Below are 22451 nucleotides of genomic sequence, written 5' to 3'. Positions count from 1 at the left end.
TTGTAGGTCAGCACTCAGCACAGTTACTGTCTGAAACGCCTACATTCCTCCAGTGTCCTGCGTGAACCCTGATGTCGAAAGAAAAACGCAGCATCCTGGCTACACGGTTGGTTCTCTACAGTGAATTCAGAGCCCAAGCTCCAAGCCAAGCGTTGTGGAAAAAGTGGAACTCTGAGACTCTGGCGCAGGACGTGAGGAAGGATGACCTCAGAGTTTCCAGGACGATGTATTTCACATGACATCAGCTGCTCTGAAAAATAAAAAAAAAGACTTTATTGGTTCTCATAAACCTGTCCCTCCTGTCCTCCTCCTCCTCCTCCATCCGACACTTCCCTCCTCTTCGTTCTTCACCCTCTTCCTCACAGGTGTTCCTCCACTTCCCTGTCTCCTCTTTGGCAGCCGGCTCGGGCCGTAGAGTCACCACCAGTGACACGGCGATGTGCGGTGGACCCTTGTGGCTCTTGGCTTGGGATCCCGTCCAGTGGGCAGTGTGACAGCGGCGGGCTGCAGTCCAACCCCTCTCGTTTCCCCCTTTTTTCCTTGAGGTTTCACCACATGCTTAAATACAGCCTGGATTGTGCAGCTACTTGAGCCGGGGTAACTTTCATGAGTGCGGGTGAGATCTGAGGGGGGTTAAAGTAGGCTACAGTGCATATTTAATGCCAAAACAAGACATTTCAGCCCCAGTTTTTTTTGGTGTGCTGCTAGTTTGCAGCTTGAAATGAACACAGAAACACTTGAAGCAGCTGGAACGCTTAAATAATGCAGGGGTGAGCCTGTTTTGGCCTCGAATATTATGCGTGTAGTGTAAAACAATCCTGCTGGAGCTGCAGCGCAAGAGGACGATGACTTCAATCAGGTCTGGAATCTATTTTCCGATGCGTGCAGGGTTGTGCGTTTGTTCCAATGATTCAGACCTATGCTTTTGTAACCGCGCAAACAAACATGACACCCCCAGCAAAGCATGATGCATCGCTGAGTCGACCTCCCAAAAGAGACTCAAGGGAAGGGATGCTGTAATCACCCTAAATGCATCTTTGACTTTCTCTAATCGTCTTATAATACCACTAGTGTTAGTTTGTACCAAGTGGTATATAAGAGCGGATTTGTTAGGAATGCAACCCGGGGGTCAACGGTTAGACAACTGTATAAGCATAAACTCGTCCAAACGGGGTTCATCTAAACATTTTAGGCCAAGAGGCAGGCATTTCACAGTGGGATGAAGGGGGAAACGGTGCAGTTTCATTTGTTTGTGTGTGTGTGTTGGACTGTAAGTGTTAGCAGAGCCTGCAAGAAGGCAAACAAACACCACCGAGCCGGCGCACACGTATAAACACACAGACACGCAATCCGCTGTTTTGGTTTCATGAGAACAGGCTGAACTTTGATCAGACGGAGAGGACACAGGAACCGCTGCTGCTCCGTCTTTATTCCTCGGCTGTAAAAGCAACGGCACTGCACCGGACCAGTCATTTCATTTAATTCAATTAAGGATGCAAAATAGCGCATGTGAAAGCAATAAGGAGAGTAGGGAATAAATCCAGCCCTCTGCTTCCATATGTGATTGGGAAACAGGACAGATCATACATCACCCCCCATTGAATGGTCAATACTGTATATTTCCTATAGAGCAGCTGCAGCCACAAAGCACATGAATATTTCCTCTGACTTGGCACTTTGTATGCTGGTAACACTACCCTCTCTCTCTCTCTCTGAAGTACTCCAGCTCGCCTTAAGCGTTCCCTGCTCTCTCCATGTCAAAGAGCCATTATCCATGGAGCGGTTCTAAAGGCCGTCCATCCCCACACAGACAAGCCGCGCCGTCCATCAGCCCGCCCGTCCGTCCCGTGACTGCTGTGGTGGATGCTCAAACCGGACTTTGTTGCGGATTACACAGGCTGGTGCGGCGGGCGGGGGGAACAAAACACAAAAAAAAAGCCATAAATCACCTCCTCTGCGCTGATATCCGATGCCACCGCTGGAATTTTAGTGGAGAATTCCCACTGGGATGAGATTCCCTCTCTCAGCCTTGGATGTCGGGATCAGTTTCAGGGCGACTGCCTGACTGGCTGCGTGTGTGACTTAAATTAAAGAGCACCAAACAGAACAGCGAAGGGCCTCGGGGGCTTTGTGGCAGTCACAGGTGTTGATCATGCTGACTGCATGAGGGTGCATGACTGCGTGACAGATAGCCCTGCCCGATTCCCCGTCCTGTGCACTGTGAAGTTAACAAAAGAGCCCTGACGACAGTGGGTGAATAAAACGGACCAACAATAATACAGTAGAGGAGGGGGGGAGCAGCACGGCAGTGAGAATCAACCAGCTGCCATTGTCAAAGCCTTGGCTGATTAATGGCTGCCTAAACAAACTGCACAGTGGCAGGATCAGGATGCAAACAAAAAGTGACAATTAATGAATTTTCAACACGACATGTTGGAGATGTATCATAGCGTGAGGAGGCAACACTCGGTTTCAGTCTGTCCTTCTGATTCAGGGCTTATTTCTAGACCCACAATTTTCCACAGGTGCCTGCCTTGTAATTACACAGGGAGATGTGCGTCATAAAAAAATGGAGACATACATATATGTATGCGTAAGGCCTCAGTAGACCAGAATGCAATGCAGCCACAACAGGACAACAAGAATAAAGGGGCTGCTCCAACTTTCACTTTTTCTCTACTCGCTGGCTGCAACAAGTGCAGAGGTGGTTTCTGGGAAATGTAGGAAAGTAGACAAGCCTGTTAAAGTGAATATTACAGCAGTTTCCCTTCTTCCTTCTGCACAGTTTAATCCCACCAGGACTGACCCGTGCTATAAATGCGTACAGTCGTCGCACTGCAAAGCGCTGCAGGAGGAAGCGTTCACCCAGTGGCACAGATATGAGGACTAACATCACTAGGAGATCCGATGGTGGCGGGTCAGTTCTCGCTGTGTGTGTCTTTATATAGCGCTGTGTGTGTGTGTGTGCGCTTGAGTGAAGCTGCTGAACGAGGCCTCAGATCATGTCTTGCCCTGGAAAGAGAAGAGGATGTCCTCCTTCTGCCTACTCGGATCAGCGGTGCAGCGGGAGAGCGAATGCCTGCGTGTCCTGTCCATACATCGGATCAGCACACCTTCTATGGGTGTATGTTTATTATTGAAAACAGAAATCAATCACCACGTTAAAAAAAGGGCTGCAAATGGATCTGAAACAATTGATTTCCTGCGATAGAGGGCATTGATAGAAGTTTCTATGTATGTATGAAAAGGCCAACAGGAAGAGCGACTCGCTATCTGGAACAGTGGAGGCTTCAGAGGCCACGGGCAGGCTCGGTCGGCCATTTGTCTTTGTTTCCAAATGGCAGGGGCAGCTGCCACCAAAGGTCAGCAAAATGTTACCAGAACAAGGCCCCATACAGGCTGGGGGGAGCACGTGTCTGCGACAAGAGGGAGGACACACCCAGGTGTAGCGATACACAACATGGCATCTTGTTTGGCATCACTGAGCTGAGCCCTCGCCGCAGCTGGTGGAGCCGAGGTGGCTCCTGTCAGCGAGGAAATATCAGGTTACCGTCTCCCCTCCGGCTCTTCATCAGTGTGTTGAAGGCTTCGTTTGAAGTGGCGTCCTCCCCCTTTACCCAACTACACCCACGGCTGTAACACAACCTGTGTAAACTTACACCGACCATCACCACAGTCATCACCCCCCCTGTCAAAAGCCTCTCGTCTTTGGAGCTTTTGTGCAGTTAAAGGGATAGTTCAACATTTTGGCAAATTAGCCCATCCCTGTAGTTTTAGGAGTAGGTTTGTTACCTTTAATTGTCGGTGCAAGCTATTTTTAGAACGGCGGAGCAGAGCCGTGAGCTGCTCAGAGCTACGCTACGGAGTCTAATGGGATTTCTTGGTTTCCCTCATCAAACTCAGCAAATACACAATCCAACAACTCCAAAACGCTCTGGTGGACAAGTTGTGACCTTCACATTCACCACGCTATGAGATAATAACGTAAATTTGTTTTCGACACAAATTCAGAGACTGCTTGCCGAAAAACTGCGCCCTACGGGAACGTGCAACAGTGGTTTTGCATGAATTTACCTCTAAAACAACTCTGTCTGGTAACGTTGTGTTATTATCTCATAGCGTGGTGAATGTGAAAGTCACAACTTGTCCACCAGAGCTTTTTGGAGTTGTTGGATTGTGTATTTGATGAGTTTGATGAGAGAAACCAAGAAATCCCATTAGCCTCCATAGTGTAGCTCTGAGCAGCTCACAGCTCTGCTCCGCTGTTCTAAAAATAGCTTGCACCGACCGAGGTAATGAACCTACTGCTAAAACTATAGGGATTATGGCAATGGGCCAATTTGCCAAAATGTTGAACTATCCCTTTAAGTCTCATTACGTTCGCAGACATGGGTGGATGGATGGGCAGAGTTCAGACGTGGTCCCTACAACTCGCACAACAGGGGCCGTAAAAGTGCTGATAGATGGACACACCAGCACGCAGAAGATGCTAACACACACACACACAAACCAAGAATAGCTTCCAAATCTCTCTTCCCTAACAGACACACACATACACACAGTCTCTGGGGATCATTCCTCAAGAACAAAATTTCTTTGACAACTGTTTTTCTCATCTAATCAACTACATCCAAAGGAAGTCAAGTGTACAAAGAAGGATAAAATGAGGCAGAGGGACGGAGGGAGGAAAGCAGACGGGGTTTCTTCTCTCCGTCTTCTGGCAAAACAAGCGAAGACAAATGAGAAAAACATGTCTCTGGTTCTGTATTTTGAGCTGTTTCTTCTCCTAAATATACCCCCCTACTCCACCTCCCCCCCGTCTCCCTAGGTTCTCTTTCCAATGGCCTTGGAAAAAAAAAAAAAGCTGACAGTGAAAAATTCCTCACATGTGCTTTTAAACAGAGGCAGTGAGATGACACGCTCTGCTCTAACATGTGTTTTACCTCTGTGGCTAGAAATTTAATCCACGGCTGAGCTGAACGCAGTGACTTCAGGATAATTCAACCTACTGAGTGAATGTCCTGTACGGTCTTGTTGCGCAGGGTGTTGTTATTATGTCTGCCCTCGTGTTCACTACTGTTTTTAAATCAATTATGTGTTTGCACAAGTGTCTTTTGGGCGTCTTACATCTTCTGTCTGTGTCTCTGATGAAACAGAAAGTGAAATCCGACGCCAACCTCCTGCTTCTTTCCTCTTAAAAACAAAAAAAAACAAAAAACATAACAAGCTTAAATGCATCTGGCTGAGGAGGAGCAACCAGAAGGCCAGTAGTTATTTTCAACCCATTAACTGCACTGTAAGCGAATGGCCTGCATTGTTGCTCCACTGTCTCAATGCCCAGAATAATGTGCTTCTAGTCTAGTGCTTTGTGGATGCAAATCAACCGTGCCTGCAGGACACAGACGGTCTATTATAATGCCACAGAGGGGGAATAAAGGCAGGGGCAAAGTGGCTTCTTGGTGTCTCTTTTATGAGCCCCTCCCCTGTATTGAAGAGATGCAGCTAAATATCTGTCCGGCAGTGCAAACACAGGGGATGTTTACAGGACGGGAACATGGGACCGTACGCCGGTCAGACAGACGGCGACATGGTGTGCACCTCTAGTGTCGGGTGACCTTTGAACCCTACAGTCAATGAAGGGTCATTATCTTTCCAGTGCTAATGTCTGAGCGGACGCTACAAAGCACTGAGAGAGACACAGCCTGACCTCTGATGGGATGCTTGCTCAACTTCTGGCCCGGGTTCGGCCCACATCTCTGTTCTCCTGCAGTGTTGACTGACAGCTGTGGCAGAACAGGTCCAGATGTGGATGTAGCATCTTGCAACAATGCTGTATTTGGGCCAGAGTTGGGCCTATGCTGGGCCAGAGGGGAAACATTTTGTGTGTGTGTGTGCTATCTAGGGATAATTTGGTTGTTTGGTGAGCTCTAGTTATTTCAGCATAGTCAGTATTTAACTTTAACAAGAGGTTTCTGCACATAGGAAAAGACTTGGACTACACTAGCTAAGGTGGATGCTAACATGGAAGTGGGAATAGCCACTGGTCAAACTGGCTACATGTTATCCAATCTGCAGCCGGCGGCGTCATTCAACAAAGGGGATTAAAACAGTGCTCATGAACTGCTGTGAAGAGAGCAGCTATTGATGAGCTGAACCCAGAAACCCTTACATATACCACAGCGTATCTTATGTACTTTTAAAAATATATTTAATAATTGATAAGACCACCGGCAGGATATAAACATAACCGCGACAAAACCATCGGCCATTACCGGGAGCTGGTAGCCTCCTCCCGCTAAACAGGGTGGAGACTGTACACTACATATCCACTCTGTTAGATGCAGAGGAGGAAAAACGAGGTTGAAAAATACCTCCAGACACACACACTAGTCACAGGGCTGGGCTTTGGCAATACAAAAACAAATACATCACAACAATGGGCTCATGTTCAAATGTCACTCCCATGAAAAGCTGCGGCTCTTTTCCCAGTCGGCCCAAACGCCGCACACCCTAAGAAAGGGATTGTTCAATGGCCGCATAGGGGGGGTGGAGGGGTAGAGAGGGGGGCATTAAAACCCCCCACTATTCAAACAGACAACCCTATAGCCTACACTTTTTTTTAACAAGCTACAACTCAAATATGCTATATTGTGCCCAGCTCTTGTCTATAAGAAGTCATATGGTAAACACGCAGTTCTAAGCACTCCTCTGTTTCTTTACCACAGAACCAAACCTATAACACGAGCTCTCCTCCCAGGTGTGTTTTGATTGATATATTAACTGGATTATTTAACACTGACATTTTCACAATGCGAGGATGTTTATTCTAGAGAGGTCGAAAAGACGTGGGAGTCGTGGATCACACAGAGATAGTAAAAGAAAAAGCCACTTACAGTCCAGTGGGATTCACAAAGAGGCTCCTCTCTCCTCCTCTCTGTGTTTTCCAGTGGGAGAAAATGATCCCAGTCCTCGGGCAGGAAAAGAAGGAAAGTCCCGTTGTCCTGTGTGTGTAATGAGTAAAGTGTGTTTTTAAAGAGGTAGTCTAACAAGTCAAAAAACTGTCCGTTATCCTCATGTTTTCTCACGTTGCCTCGTCTACACACATAACCCTGCTCCCTTTCCCATTCTTCTCTCCCGGAGCTGATGAGGAGACACGCTGCGCGTCTCCGTCGTTTCCTGTCCAGCCCAGAATCCACTGCTGCCTTCACGGACCGTGGGAAATATCCAATACCACTGCTGATAACGATGAAGAGGAGTGATTTAAATTGAAGAGCAGATGTGACTGAGAAAGAGATGAACTGCTGTGTTGCTCCAGGTAAATAATTCACACATTTTTGCAATACAACTTCCTGCTGACTAATTCATTAGAATTAAAATTACACACTCACCATCAACTCTTTAACCTGCTACTTGAATGCAAACTCTATATGTGCTGCATTTTATTAAAAATAAAACTGTTTTTAAATAATATTTGATCAGAATCCATTTTAAGACCACCTGATTTATTTAATTTGATCATAAAAGACTGTATATACAAAGAAACCGGTAATGTTGGAGGAAACTTGAATGCAGCATCAATATCCAGCAGCTATTACCTATAATAAACAATAATAATAGGGTAATTGTGAGAATAACACTAAAAAAACAAACAAACATGCTTTAGGAAGCTGCAAATTGAGTTCAGGACCCATATGAAACCACACAGGGGGAGTTCTTGCTGATGCTCACCCAAAATCACACCACCAGACAAAAGGGACATGTTCCAGATTAGGAGATTATTACGCATTATCCATATGGACACATGGCATTACTAGCCCTTCAACCCCCCTCATTCATTTTCAGAGTTAGAATTACAGGGAAACATTTTGGAAACGCTCCTAATCCCTTAGACTCTGTCACCATGCTACACTAAAGGAAGCATTTCTGTCCCTTTATTTCCACCAATTCTTGTTATAAAACCTGAATAAAAGAAAAGAAGAGATGCTGAATGAAGTGAAACACGCTACTGCAGTTAATATAAAATTGCAGCCTGTAAATGTTAGTGACTATTATCAACAGGCTGATCAAAATCAAATGCTCTGTTGCCATCTAGTGGGATAAACTACTTATTGCACCTTCACCTAAAACCGAGATGTAGCCTATTATATGCAAGACAATTCTGTAGCATATTTATTATCCTGTAGGTCTGAGGAACCCTCTTCAATTGCTGATGTGGAGTCAAAGATGCAGTTAGAGGGATTACAGCCTCTTTCCATGGAGTCTCCTTTGGGAGGTTCATGCAATACACCATGCTTTCCTCGGGGTGTTGTTCTCTTTACGGTTGGATCGGGTGGTAAATGTCTTTATTTGACTGTCCATGGGGATTCAAAATCCACTTTGACATGTGTGATTATGTTTATAGTTGTGTAATTTGAATTTATTCAGTTTGGATGACTTTAGGCCTACAACACTGAGTAAAATGTGTGAGGTTAAAGCAGAAGTAAGTGATATATTTGTGTTAATATAAGTCTTAAATAGTTATATCTTCCGACAGCAATCACTTACATAGAGTGTTTGGACCGAAACACGGGTCTCTCAGTCACTCTGCTCTGCTCTGAGCCGAGGAGAAAACATTTATCGTATCCTACAGTTTTTATCCAATGAGGAGAGAGAACGGCATGCAGGGCTGTGTGTGCAGCCAAGGAACGCCGTGAATGTGGCGACGTAGGGACGAGGACTGTTATGGTGCGTTCAAGGAAACTCGTAACTCGTGTTTTTCCGACCTGTGAAGTCGTACCAGTTCGATCTGGTACGAGTTCACGAGTCGGAAGTTACGAGTGGCCGTTATAGTGACTTTCACAGGTAAAACAGGTCGGAAAAACACGAGTGGGTTGCCTGAAACGCTACAAAGTCGTAAATTATGACTTGAAGCTGTAATTTACAGTTTCAAAAGCCTGACTGGAACGCAGCATTAGCCAAAACGACCGGATCGCTTACTTCTGCTTTAAGTGGAGTCCAGAGTTTGTGCTTTCTGTTGTATCCATCGTTAACTTTTTGTACATTTAGTTTTTTTTTTCTTTTCTTGATGTTGATCGGTTTGCTTTTTGTGTGGTTTGTGATGTAATGTCTAATTTGTAGATATCTACAAATGGGTAAGTTAAACAGACAAACCTGAAGACCAATCAGGTTGGTTTTAAATTACAGAAAACTGTCTTCAGGACCTGAAGGGAGGAGAGACATAAATACCAACTGTCTGCCACTCTGGAGCTGGAAATTCCCGATAGTTGATTGGTTAATTGTTTCAGGTGCCGCACCAATAGGAACTCCACCCACTCCTCTACTGCCCCCCACTCCCTCCCTCGCCCTCCACCCACTCCTCTACTGCAACAGACAACCTGAAGATCACCTGAGTCTACGAGAACTTCGCTCCAAGTCTCTGTAAGTGCGATAAAACTTTCACTAAACTGACGAGCAAAGTTTCTGAAGAAACTGTTGAAGCTGCAGAGACGTGATGACGTAGAAAGAGACGTTAGAATCCGCTCTGTGTGTCCATGGTAACAGAGAGAGCAGCTAGCTCAGCAGCCAACAGCTAATTGGTACTAGCAGGTGAAACAGGAAGTGTGTGTGATACTAAAACTAACACTGAGTGTTTTCATGTGAGGAATATGATTTAATTTCTAGACGTTTTAGATCAGTGTCCAATGAGAAATGATTGATTTGATTAGAAACATGTTGAAATGTCCTCAGAATGAACCAGACACTGTGTGTAGTCTGTCATTTAACTTAATGTATGGAAGGATATATTGATATGGATATATTTGATACAGGTATGTGTGTTGATATACGAGACACACAACAGTCCACCACAGAGCCCAGAGTTCACTGACAAAAGACAAGTGTAAAGTTTCCAGAGGTTTATTGACATAAATGTAGAAAAGAAGCAGGAGAGTAAATGAAGACAGACAGAGACGCAGCAGCAGCCTCCATGTTCATCATCTCTGTCTCTTGTGACACAGACAGTCCCCGTGAGGACAAGCGGATCCGATGGAGTCTTCAGGACCTGGATGGAGCTCCAGGGAAAAGAGGAGAGGTGAGGACCAGACCAGACTTTGTGCTCTAACAGTATGTGGAGATGTATGTTAGTGTGTTCATGCAGACAGGCTGGATTGTTGACTTTGTACTTTTTGGATATGTGACCACTCTGGTGACCTACCTACCAACTGGATCATGTGTTTTTTTTTACACATTGTAGTAAAAACTACAGCCACTTTATGTAACTGTTTATTTTTAACACAACATTTGCAGCAGTATTTTTTTTCTCCTGCATAGTGTTAGTGTGAGAATTAGAATAAGACAGTGTTTGTCAACTTTATTAATGTTTTCAATGTAAACTGCAGATTTTCTGTCATTTAAAACTAACCTGGTGAATTCTATACTTTGACCAGCAGATGGCGCCAAATCAGCAGCTGGAGCCAGGAGTGAGCCACCTCAATGTTTCTGGATAAAACACAATGTAAGTGTGATTTGTAGCTGAACTGTTGCAGGTCAAACATTTCTAAATGTCAGGAAGAGTGTGACGAAATGTTTTTTGTGTATGTGTTGTCCCAGGTGGAGACTCAGAGGTGTTTGTGAACATCACACTGAAGATGAAGCAGGAGGAGCTGACTGTCTGCACAGCAGTAAGAGCATTTCTTTATTTGTCATTAATGCTAGTTTGTTTTTCTGGGGTTCACCTCATTAGTGTAGATATAGGTTTGTATATGACCTGTACATACTAAAGTTATGGTCAACAATACATGTGTTTTAAAGTTTTGTATCTTTTTATATACGGTATATATAAACGATTTATTGCATCTAGCCTTATTGCTTGTTTATGTGTTTTGACTGTCACAGACTCATTTACTCAAGATGTCTCCAATTTGACACTCCAACGAGGTGACGTCCTCCAGAAGGGCCGACGTCCTCCGGAGGGCCATGGAGCACAGATCTTACGTCTTTACTTCAGGTTTGGTTTTTATTTTGTACTTATTTTTCATTTACAAACAACTTTACATTGTTTAACCTTGATCCCGTCCCTGGTTTGTGCCTTGATCCCATCCCTGGTTTTGCTTCACTGGGCAAGTCGGCCATCTTGTAGACCAGGCCATGTGGCTGCAGGTGTTTGTGCCAACCAAGCAGCAGTACACCAGACTTGACTCAGTCAAAAGTGCTCTTGGTTGAAACAAACACCTGCAGCCACATGGCCTGGTCTACAAGATGGCCGACTTACCCAGTGAAGCACATGGCACAAACCAGGGACGGATCTCAAGCATTTCCACGCGATTAACATTGTTGAGTCTTCAATGTCTTCTTTGAACCAGGTGGTGAAGTTCTTCTGGACTCAAGGTGGACAGCAGCTCCTGAAAGAGAGAACATGGGACAAGCAGTGTTAGACAGGACTACCTGCAACTCATGCTGAATGTGTACTTTGTCTTTCAGACTGAACAAGATGGAGGCAACTGTGTGACGATGTGTCTTGTGGAAGTAAGTAAAAGATTGCTGTGTGGATTGGTGTTTCTTACCAAGTAGAGGTGGCAGTCGTAGAAGCACATGGTAGCCAGTCAGCTCAGGGTTGAAAACCTGCAAAAGAGACAAAGAGAGTGAAACAAACACTATCAAATGAATAAAAACCTTAGTAAAAGATGTAAGATGCCTGGTCTTTGAGCAAAGTCGCATACCCTGACGCTTCCGCCTGCAACTCATGTTGAATGTGTCCTTTGTCTTTCAGACTGAACAAGATGGAGGTAACTGTGTGACTATGTGTCTTGTGGAAGTAAATAAAGATACTGTGTGTATTCAACAGTATGCTTTGAGTGTTTCTTACCAAGTAGAGGTGGCAGTAGAAGCACATGGTAGCCAGTTAGCTCAGGGTTGAAAACCTGCAAAAGAGACAAAGATGAGTGAAACAAACACTATCAAATGAATAAAAACATTAAGTGTAAGATGCCTGGTCTTTGAGCAAAGTCGCTTCCGCTGACGCTCCAGTGCAGAATGACTATTTGTAGGACACTGCTCCTCTGGTTGCTGCAGTTGATCGTCAGGACGGGAGTGCAGACACCTGTGCTCGGCCAATGGAGAAGCAGCTCCGCCTTCCTGGAGGACGTCATCTCTTCAGCTCAACATTCAATTTGTGTCACAGTACGAGTCAGTAAGTTGTTTAATCTCAGATCCACCGCTGGTGTAGTGGATATCTTCCTGGCTTTGGACTCTGACATTGTGGGTTCGAGTCCTGGTGTTGGCTTCTTGGTCTTCTCCTTAAGTTTCTTTGTATGTGCTGCTTTGTATGAGTCAGTACAAGTTCCAGCACATCTGGTGTCAGATCCACCGCTGGTGTAGTGGATATCCTCCTGGCTTTGGACTCAAGAGATTGCTGGTTCAATCCCTGATGTTGGCTTCTTGGCTTCCTCCTTAAGTTTCTTTGTATGTGCTGCTTTGACGATGTCAAATACACTATAACCAATATCTCTGTCACACCAATTAATGGTACAGTGGGTTGCGCTGCCGCTTTGGATTCAGCAGACCATGGGTTCGATCCCCAGGGGGAACAGTGAGAGAAGAAGGCCAGTTAAAGAGATGCATGAGAAGTGAGTAAAGAAGTGGGGTTCTATTTACTTTATTACTTAAAAATACAATAATACTTAATAATAGTTCTTACTTTAGTTTTTTTTATTTACCTACACTATTTTTAGTTACTTATCATTACTTTTATTTTCTACTTTATTCCTTACTTTTAGTTCCTATTTTATGACCTATCTACCCACATTCATTCAGACGGACGAACAACACAACACAGAGACGAACGAGACGAACAACACATAAGTCGGGTTGGGACCAGTCAGGTCCGGTCGGGTCGGGTCAGTTGGTAACGCCCTTATCCGGCCTTCTTGTGGACCACCATCATGGTGGGGGGGGAGGGGACCACTCCCACTGGGGCTCGAACCCGTGGCCTTTGCTACCCAAAGCGGTAACGCAACACACTCGACCACCGAGCCCGAGACAATCCACTGGTCATAGTGTATTTGTCATCGTCAGAGCAGCTACAAAGAAACTTAAAGAGAAAACCTCTCATTGTCTCCCCAGGGGATCGAACCCACGATCTGCTGTACCCAAAGCAGCAGTGTAACCCACTCAACCATTAATCAGTGTGTTAGAGATATTGGTCATAGTGTATTTGACATCGTCAAAGCAGCACATACAAAGAAACTTAAGGAGGAAACCAAGAAGCTAACACCAGGGATTGAACCAGCAGTCTCTTGAGTTCATGGTCAGAGTGAGAACCACTACACCAGCACTAGATCAGAGATGAGATGAGATGTGTTGGAACTTGTACTGACTCATACGGCTGCACAACAACATACATAACAAAAGATGAATAAGTGAATAATTTCGACAGTCTCCTTCATTGACATGTTTGGTTGGTCTTTGTTGATGAATTTGTTTTGGAGCAGGATGATGATGAAGATGAAAACTGCGTGGTCGCGAACCAGCGACCACTGCGTTGACAGGCAGGGTGCATATCCATTGGACCACAAGCGGATGATGGAAAAAAAAAAAAAAAACTCGTGAGTGGATCCTGGTGTTCAGGGACCGACAGACCCCTCAACCTTTTCCAGCATCATGAGAACAAACTAGCTATAGAGTCCAACAGCATAGATCAGCATGACTCCTTGTCCAGCTAGAGATCTAGAGATAGAGCCTATCTCAGTAACACAATGAAAGACAGAAGAATTAAGAAATTAAACAACACCCTTTCTTGTAAGGCTGATCAACTTTTTTTTTTTTTTTTTTTTACTTTATTAACACTTGTGTACATAACAATGCTGTTGTGCCAGGGGAAGAGCGATATATAAAAGTATAAATATACAAAGAGTAAATAATTACCATTTATTTATATAAAAATACAAATAAATGCATTGATAAAAAGTAAACAGGCTCCAGAAGATCTTCACCATCTCTTCTGGTCATAATTTCTAGACTTTTTAGATCAGTGTCTAATGAGAAATTATTGATGTGATTAGATTGTAGATTTCGACCCCAACAATGGCATTTACAACGCTGCCCTTTCATCTGTACCCAGGAGATTAAACAACTCAACCTCAAACGACTCTCAACGATCGTTGTTCACCAGGGATTCACCTGACTGTTGTTCCCCAAGTGTCACAGGGGACCCCAACAATGGAAGGTGAAACCAGAAGCTATAGAGTCAAACAGCATAGATCAGCATGATGCTGATCTATGCTGTTTGACTCTATAGTTAGTTTGATACAGGTATGTGTGATATTATGAAGCCTTAATCTTGTTTGTCCCTAAGAGACACACAACAGTCCACCACAGAGCCCAGTTCACTGACAAAAGACAAGTGTAAAGTTTCCAGAGGTTTATTTGACATACATGTAAATGTCAGTGTGAGAATTAGAATAAGAAAGTGTTTGTCAACTTTATTAATGTTTAAAATGTAAACTGCAGGTTTTCTGTCATTTAAAACTAACATAGTGTAATTCTATGCTTTGACCAGCAGATGGCGCCAAATCAGCAGCTGGAGCCAGGAGTGAGCCACCTCAATGACTGTCAGACTCATTTACTCCAGATGTCTCCAGTTTGGTGCTTAACGAGGTGACGTCCTCCAGGAAGGCGGAGCTGCTTCCCCATTGGCCGAGCACAGGTGTCTGCACTCTGGTCCTGATGAGCAGCCGCAGCAAACAGAGGTGCAGTGTCCTACAAATAGTCATTCAGTTAGCTGGTGCACCAGCTAGAAGATGCGACTTTGAGATGGAGTCATGGAGCACAGCGCCTTATGTCTTTAACTTCAGGTTTGGTTTTTATTTTGTACTTTTATTTCATTTTCAAACAACTTTAAATTGTGTTTAACCTTGATCCATTTCTGGTTTATGTTGGCAGTGGAGTCTGCCATGTGCTTGACTGGGTAAGTCAGCCATCTTGTAGACCAGGCCATGTGGCTGCAGGTGTTTGTTCCAACAACCAAGAGTACTCTGACTGACTGATCAGAGTACTCTTGGTTGTTGCAACAAACACCTGCAAACATTGTTGAGTCTTCAATGTCTTCTTTGAACCAGGTGGTGAAGTTCTTCTGGACTCGGTGGTGGACAGCAGCTCCTGAAAGAGAACATGGACAAGCAGTGTTAGACAGGACTACCTCATGTTGGAAGGGTGTGCTTTGTCTTTCAGACTGAACAAGATGGAGGCAACTGTGACTATGTGTGTTGTGAAGTAAATAAAGATTTCTGTGTATGCCTTGAGTGTTTCTTACCAAGTAGAGGTGGCAGCAGTACAAGCACATGGCAGCTGTAGCCAGTCGGCTCAGGGTTCAACACCTACACAAGAGACAAAGATTAGAGTGAAACAAACATCAAATAAATAAAACCAAACCTGAAGTCAAATCCAAGACTTGCTGCGCCAGTGGCGCCGTCTCTTGTGGCAAAGTCGCATCTTGCTGCTGCCGCGCCAAAAGCTGAATGACTATTATGGGACACTGCTCCTCTGGTCGCTGTGGCTGCTCATCAGGACCGGAGTGCACACACCTGTGCTCGGCCAATGGAGAAGCAGCTCCGCCTTCCTGGAGGACGTCACCTCGTTAAGCACCAAACTGACATCTGGAGTAAATGAGTCCCTGTGACAGATACGTTCAAGAAATGCATAAGCAAGTAAAAATAAGCAATAAACAGACATAAGTTGTGGTAGTAAAAAAAAAAATCTGCTAGGCTACATACATGAAGATAAACCAGATATGTGCATACCTATACATACTACACAAGGATTGTTGATAGTATGTACTGTTACAATTAGCTGGTTGTATATAAACCTACTGAATACACACATGGCTACACATCAGAGGTCCCAAATGAAACCCCAGAAAAACAAACTAGCATTAATGACAAATAAAGAAATGCTCTTACTGCTGTGCAGACAGTCAGTCAGCTCCTCCTGCTTCATCTTCAGTGTGATGTTCACAAACACCTCTGACTCTCCACCTGGGACAACACATACACAAAAAACATTTAGTCACACTCATCCTGACATTTAGAAATGTTTGAGCTGCAACAGTTCAGCTACAAATCACACTTACATCCTAGGGATGGATAAAGTATTCTCTACTCTACTCTACATTGTGTTTTGACAAACACTTTATTCTAATTCTCACACTCACACTATGCAGATAAAAAATATGAAACACTGTTGATGCAAATATTGTGTTAAAAATAAAGAGTTTTACATGAAGGAGCTGTAGTTTTTACTCTTTTACTACAAAGTGAAATAAACTGTAAACACATGATCCACTTCTGGGGCCACTAATACGACTGCTGCATCTCTGTCTTCATTTACTCTCCTGCTTCTTTTCTTTATGCAGCAGGGGCTGGCTCAATTTGTGGCAATAAACCTTTGGACACTTTACACTTGTCTTTTGTCAGTGAACTGGGCTCTGTGGTGGACTGTTGTGTGTCTCTTAGGGACAAACAAGACTAAGGCTTCATAATATCATCACACACACCTGTATCAAACATATGACCTGTGATTTGTTTCGCCCTAGTTTCCATACATGAAGTTAAATGACAGACTACACAGTGTCTGGTTCATTCTGAGGACATTTCAACATGTTTCTAATCAAATCAATCATTTCTCATTGGACACTGATCTAAAAAGTCTAGAAATTAAATCATATTCCTGACATGAAAACACTCAGGTGATCTTCAGGTTGTCTGTTGACGTCACACACCTGAGACAGACAGGAAGTGAAGCGGAAGCTGCTGCAGCTTTGACAGCGACACCTGGAGGTGAAGAGGAGGAGGAGGAGTTGATCACCCAGCTGAGTGGACCTGCTACTGATTCCTGCTCTCTGACCACACTAAAAGACCACACAAACACAATGACTCACACATCCATTCCCACATCAACATTCAGGAAGCTAACAATCACATGCTTTGAGAGCCACATCAAACTCACCTACAGTCTGGAACATGTCCATCATCTAGGTCTGGAAAAAGTAGGACAACTCCTTTCACAGTGATGCTGAAAAACAACACAAACACTCAATATTCAAACGACTACTACACACACAATGTACAAAACAACCACCAGCTGCAACATCAGCTCCTCCCTCCACCTTCTGCACCACCATGGACTCCATCACACAGATGCTGCACAGGAACCACTCCGGCTGCCGGTCATGTTCTTCACAGTGTTTGATGCATTCACAAACAGTCCTTAGTTGCTGGGACCACACCACCAATCTGACCAACAACATGCCACCACAACTCAGACACATCTGGACCAACAGCAGCTGCTTCATATCTGTGCATTACAATAGAAATCTACCACATTGCACTTTATTTCTCATCAGTTTTCACAATATATAATGATAGCATTATTGGGTTTTACACCACATTTCCTGCTTCTTCTTTAAAAATTTTTTTTAAAAAAATCAAAATTATCATTACCTCTCTTCTCTTCATCACCCTGCCTACTCCTAGCCTGGCCTGGCCTGGCTCCTCACTGCCAGGTGGCGCCATTGAGGCTGCAGCCTCCGGGTCCGGGCGCTTGGCCACCTCACCTTCCCTACAAACTTTATTGTAATTTTCTAAAACTTACATAGATAGGCTCTCAAATATAGCATTTTATTCTTTCTTTCCTTTTTATACTAGGCATCTATTTGCTAAAATCTGCATGGCTTTATATAACAGAAAATAAATAGGCCTATGTAAGAAAATAAATAAATTAAAAATGGTAAATGTAAACACCAATCCAAGGCACTTCATCCCATTGAGACTCTTCCCAGTTCAACATATTGCACTGCATTGCAGTTTCCACCATTTTCTAATGTTTGTTCATTAAAAATCTTAAGGAACTGATGTGTTTGTTTAACTCGTGTTTAAACCACACTCCTGACCCATCTTGATGTGTTAACTGGTGACCTTACCGAACAGTTCCGTCAGCAGATTTGCCACAAATTCATAAACACAAAATATTATTATGCGTCTGTGAGTGAGCACTCTGTACCAGCCACATAAAAGAAAGAAAGTAAAGAAAATCTAATATTCGCAAACTCACTTGGAGCTGGACTCAATCCCACATCAGCAAAAAAGACAATATAACATGTCTTCTGTCCACCTCTGTGAACCACTGAGACTCACTGATGCCAGTGTTTTCCTTGCATATTAGTAAATTACATCAGCATCCAGGTAACATCTGGGCTTTCCCAAGAAACAGACAAATTTGATGTCTTCCCACTGAACACCTGCCGAAATGGCACGTGTTCACCCCTGGTTCTCAGGAGTCCTGGAAAACCTGCAGTGAATGGAGAACACTGAGTTTACAAATGAATTTAGACTCAGAAGTTAGCTGTGGTGTGCTTTTTTTTTGTCACCTGAAAGTGTCATAAGAGTGTTAGTTTCTTTTTCTCCGCTCCTCAGACCGACTGCCTGTGTTGACACTTGGGCAGCCGCACAGATGTCAGTTTAAAACCAGTTTGAAATCTGTTTGGCACTTCTCAATGTGTTCAGTAAACGTTGCCACATCACACACTGGGTCATTGTACTCATGGTCACTCATTCAGGCCCCGGCTGCATCTGCAACACTCATTTTCATATGCACTGCTTAAAAAAAAACACACACACACACACACACAGTGGCGTGCACTGGGGGGGGGGCAAGGGGGGCAGTCGCCCCCCCTAAAGTGCCCCCGGGAGCCAAAACACGCCTTAAAGTGCCCTCTTGGAAGCCAAAACGCATGCTAAAGTGACCTCATGGGGGCCAAAACGTGTGCTAAAGTGCCCTCTTAAAGCCAAAACGCGTGCTAAAGTGCCCTCTAGGAGCCAAAACGTGTGCTAAAGTGCCCTCTAAAAGCCAAAACGCGTGCTAAAGTGCCCTCTAAAAGCCAAAACGTGTGCTAAAGTGCCCTCTAAAAGCCAAAATGCGTGCTAAAGTGCCCTCTACCAGCCAACATGCGTGCTCAAGTGCCCTCTAGGAGCCAAAACGTGTGCTAAAGTGCCCTCTAAAAGCCAAAACGCGTGCTAAAGTGCCCTCTAAAAGCCAAAACGCGTGCTAAAGTGCCCTCTAGGAGCCAAAACGTGTGCTAAAGTGCCCTCTAAAAGCCAAAACGCGTGCTAAAGTGCCCTCTAAAAGCCAAAACGTGTGCTAAAGTGCCCTCTTGGAGCCAAAACGTGTGCTAAAGTGCCCTCTTGGAGCCAAAACGTGTGCTAAAGTGCCCTCTTCAGTGGTGAGGATGCGCTATATGTGCCCTTTTTTTCCCAACCGCCCCTGCCCTTCAAAAAGTCTGTGCACGCCACTGCACACACACTGAGCTCAACCTGTGTAATTTGAAATCTCCCTCCTTCTCTTATTCTAAAACTTTACTTCAACTCTCGAAGTTTTGACAGTGAGTGCATTGTAAAAGCACATTCACAGATATTCACATCACTTTACGATGATTTTAATATTGTTTTTCTGCATTAGGTTGCTACATCTATATGCTTTCTGGATGTATACATCTTACTGTACTGATACCTAAGGAATCAAAAGGTCACAAACTCCAGGAGAGAGTGGAAACTTCAGAGGAGGAGGCGTTTTCTATCACAGGATGTTTTCCTCCAAGAGAGGGTGTGTGAGGCTCAGTCACTGCAGCACCGTGGGAGTTATTCAATCACACAAGGGGAGGATATGATGTGTAACAGTCAGAGAGACGCATGCATGGAACCAGGCCTGATGGTATCGGAGTAACGGATCAAGTTCCTCTCCGGCACACGCTCTGTGCAGTGCTGTACGCTGGAGGAGCTTCAAGCTGTAGGTGATGAGGTGGGGCCTTGAGGACATTATCGTGCTGGAGGCGAGTTCACGCTCACAGTGCCGAAGATCAAGATGACGGTTTGCTGGATGTTCACCATCCTCCTCGGCTGCAGGTTCTTGCATACGGCTCAGTCTCAGACCACATGTCCCTGCAGTGGTAAGTTACACGCTTCCCAAAAGTCACAGATTTGTACTTCTAAGGAAAAATGTCTAGTAGAATAAAGTAATTGTAAACATCCTACAGTCATTTCTATCACACAAAGCAAAGTGTTTCACTGTGCGTATACGGTTACAGTTGAACTCTTTGGTTTCCTTTGTAAACACTGAGGTTAGCACCCTCGGTCTTTGCATCACTGCATTTAGACTGATAAATCGCAGCAGGTGTCTCACTGGATAAATAATGGCAAATAAAATGTAGAAAAGTAGTGCTTAGAGTAGATTAATTTATAGTTTAAAGTGGATATAATCTCACTTCTTGACCCCTCTGACCTGATGTGACCCCTGATGCCGCTGGCTGAATACATGTATTTGTATGTTTTTGAGCAGCATCCGAATTGGAATCAGTATTTACATAAAAAAATATCAAATGACTTGTTTGTTCAACTTTAGGATAAATACAATGAAACAGTCATTTCAACTAATATGCATAATAGCACCCAGCACTACATCGCCCTAACCACAAACCTGAGGCCACAGTCTTGAGTCAGTCAGTCAGTGGCTGACTCAAGAATACCACTCACATGTCAAATGCCTGGTTTTTTTTTGTTTTGTTTTTTCTCAGTTGAAATGTGAAAATGGTTAAATGTGCTTAGCTTGTTATTGAACAAATTCCGAGCGGGGGAGCGAGTTTCTGCGAAGTGATGAGTCTTCAGGCCCGAATTTCAGAATTTCAGAGAAATACATCAATCTATACAGGAAAAAAACACAAAAAAAAAACACTTCCTTTGCAAAAGGTGTTGCAAATCATGACTTGGTGTACTGCAAAAACAAACACAATGCTGTGCTATTGTCTTTACTCAGAGCATTTTTTCAATTTCAAAGTTGTATTTTCACGTTCTATTTGCAGTATTTCCAGAATCTGGGATCTGCGTTTAGTCATAAGAAATCAAAATACATTTGCACCCTGATTAATAATAATATTTTCTCTCTCCAGAGCAGCCGAAACCTCTCTGTGCCCCTGTGTCTGTGCCCTGCCCAGACAAGACTGGATTCCTGAAGCTGAAAATTACACTTCACAAGGACCGTGATGAGCTTTTTAATATTTACTGTGATCAAGGCAACGGTACAAACAATTGTCCGGCGCCACGCAGCAAGGAGGGTATTAGATACGAGGACAAAGACAATACATTCTTCATCACCGAGTCACCTACTGAGTTGTCTGACAGCGTCTATGGAACCTACCACTGTGACATTGAAAAGACGTATCCTCCTCCCTTTAAAATCATAGACAGTACTTTGAAGATCCAGGCACTTAGAGAAGGTAAATATTCCAAAATTGCACACATATGTAAGTTTGTGTGCACACAGTAAAGTCCCTCAACACCTCATACATACAGTATGCTTCTTCCAGGACACATTTGCAAGAGTAAACAAAACAGCACTACCCCTAGTGACAATCCAGGCCATGGATTTGTCTGGATTTGGAGTGCGGCGGTGGTTTTGCTCATCATCTACGGCGTAACTGTCACCATCATCGCTGTGAACAACTGGGTGAGATATTCCTCATGTTCCTAATGTGAACTAAAGGCACTTAAATGCATCCTATTTGCACAGGCACACCCTTATGTTGCTGCTCGTGTGTCACCCAGGTCAAGCTGAGGAAGACGGACTCCCAGAGTGATTACATGAACACCAAGCCCAGAGCGCCGAGGGAGCGCAGGAAGAAGAAAGGCGTTCAGACCCCGATGCCACGATACTTCTGACTTCTCACGCTTCGTCTGGCCGTTTGCACACTCATACCCACTAACTAACTCTGACAATACGCCCACGGAGGGTTATTGTAAGCCAGGATTTGTGAGAATTCGTTTAAAGTTCATGTAGTTGTTGTTTTTTTTGTCTACACAGCAAAAGTAGCAGTTTCCTTAACGGTTGTGGTTGTATTAAACAATGAAAAAAAACTGACTGACTTTGGTTTTGCTTGCTTCCTGTTTCACTACCTTACGGTCGTTACATATCTTACACACACACACACACCTCTATTTGGAACCCCTATCATTGTGGTTGAGAGATAGTGTAAGAATGAGGGGATTTTCTTCCTTTACCACAAATGGTTCTCTCAGCTGGTGGATCTTTGTGGTTCAGAGGTCACTATTAGAAAAACACACACACAAAACCAAGCTGAAACCATGGTGTCACAAAAAAAACTGCTATTACATCATGTTTCATTTCCCACTTTGCAGGCTGTTAATTTCTGCAAAAATGTTGCTGAGGTTGACGAGAACGAAGATACAAGACAAGGAGAGGCACAGACACTTCAAACAATAACAACCTGCACCGCTTCCTGTCTTCCTGTCTGTCTTCTACTGTTTTTCCCTCCCCGTTCTCTCTGCAGATGTGTGGCTGCTGCTTCAAAGGGACTCCACCTTTACCTTGCTCACCTTGCACTTTCTGTGCAGCTACTGCAGAGCGCACTCCGT

The 22451-nt window shown here is 44.1% G+C and overlaps 3 protein-coding genes across 12 annotated transcripts in view; 2 read left to right on the top strand and 1 right to left on the bottom strand.

The window, feature by feature from the left end:
* Window positions 1–7194, bottom strand: part of raph1b (Ras association (RalGDS/AF-6) and pleckstrin homology domains 1b) — a 40618-nt gene extending 33424 nt beyond the window's left edge. Inside the window, 1 exon segment of the mRNA XM_085798289.1 lies at window positions 6894–7194. The gene's annotated coding sequence lies outside the window, so the exon portion shown is untranslated.
* LOC146990722 (uncharacterized) overlaps window positions 1–14745 on the top strand; it is a 142876-nt gene extending 128131 nt beyond the window's left edge. For 3 of the 10 annotated variants that reach the window (XR_015037632.1, XR_015037631.1, XR_015037630.1), the window contains 2 exons: window positions 9996–10069; window positions 14606–14745. Coding sequence is in view for 5 of the 10 variants with exons in the window: in XM_085798516.1 (XP_085654642.1) it covers window positions 10588–10658; window positions 11340–11437 (169 nt within the window). In the remaining 5 variants the exon portion in view is untranslated. Of the gene's footprint in view, window positions 1–9396; window positions 9418–9995; window positions 10070–10587; window positions 10659–11339; window positions 11539–14590 lie in introns of those variants that run through there. The other 7 variants (XM_085798516.1, XM_085798507.1, XM_085798526.1 and 4 more) reach the window with 5 other exon arrangements.
* Window positions 14746–19597: 4852 nt separating this feature from the next.
* Window positions 19598–21904, top strand: LOC146990721 (T-cell-specific surface glycoprotein CD28). The gene is made up of 4 exons (XM_085803313.1): window positions 19598–19972; window positions 20969–21295; window positions 21386–21525; window positions 21624–21904. The coding sequence occupies exons 1-4, from the start codon at window positions 19888–19890 to the stop codon at window positions 21735–21737; spliced, it is 666 nt and encodes a 221-aa protein (XP_085659439.1). The 5' UTR covers window positions 19598–19887; the 3' UTR covers window positions 21738–21904.
* Window positions 21905–22451: the final 547 nt, after the last annotated feature.

Source organism: Trachurus japonicus, chromosome 2, assembly GCF_045865225.1.
Source record: "Trachurus japonicus isolate A0001 chromosome 2, Traja_1.0".
NCBI lineage: Eukaryota > Metazoa > Chordata > Actinopteri > Carangiformes > Carangidae > Trachurus > Trachurus japonicus.
The sequence above is the reverse complement of the archived record's forward strand: the minus strand, read 5'-3'. Positions and strand labels throughout refer to the sequence as shown.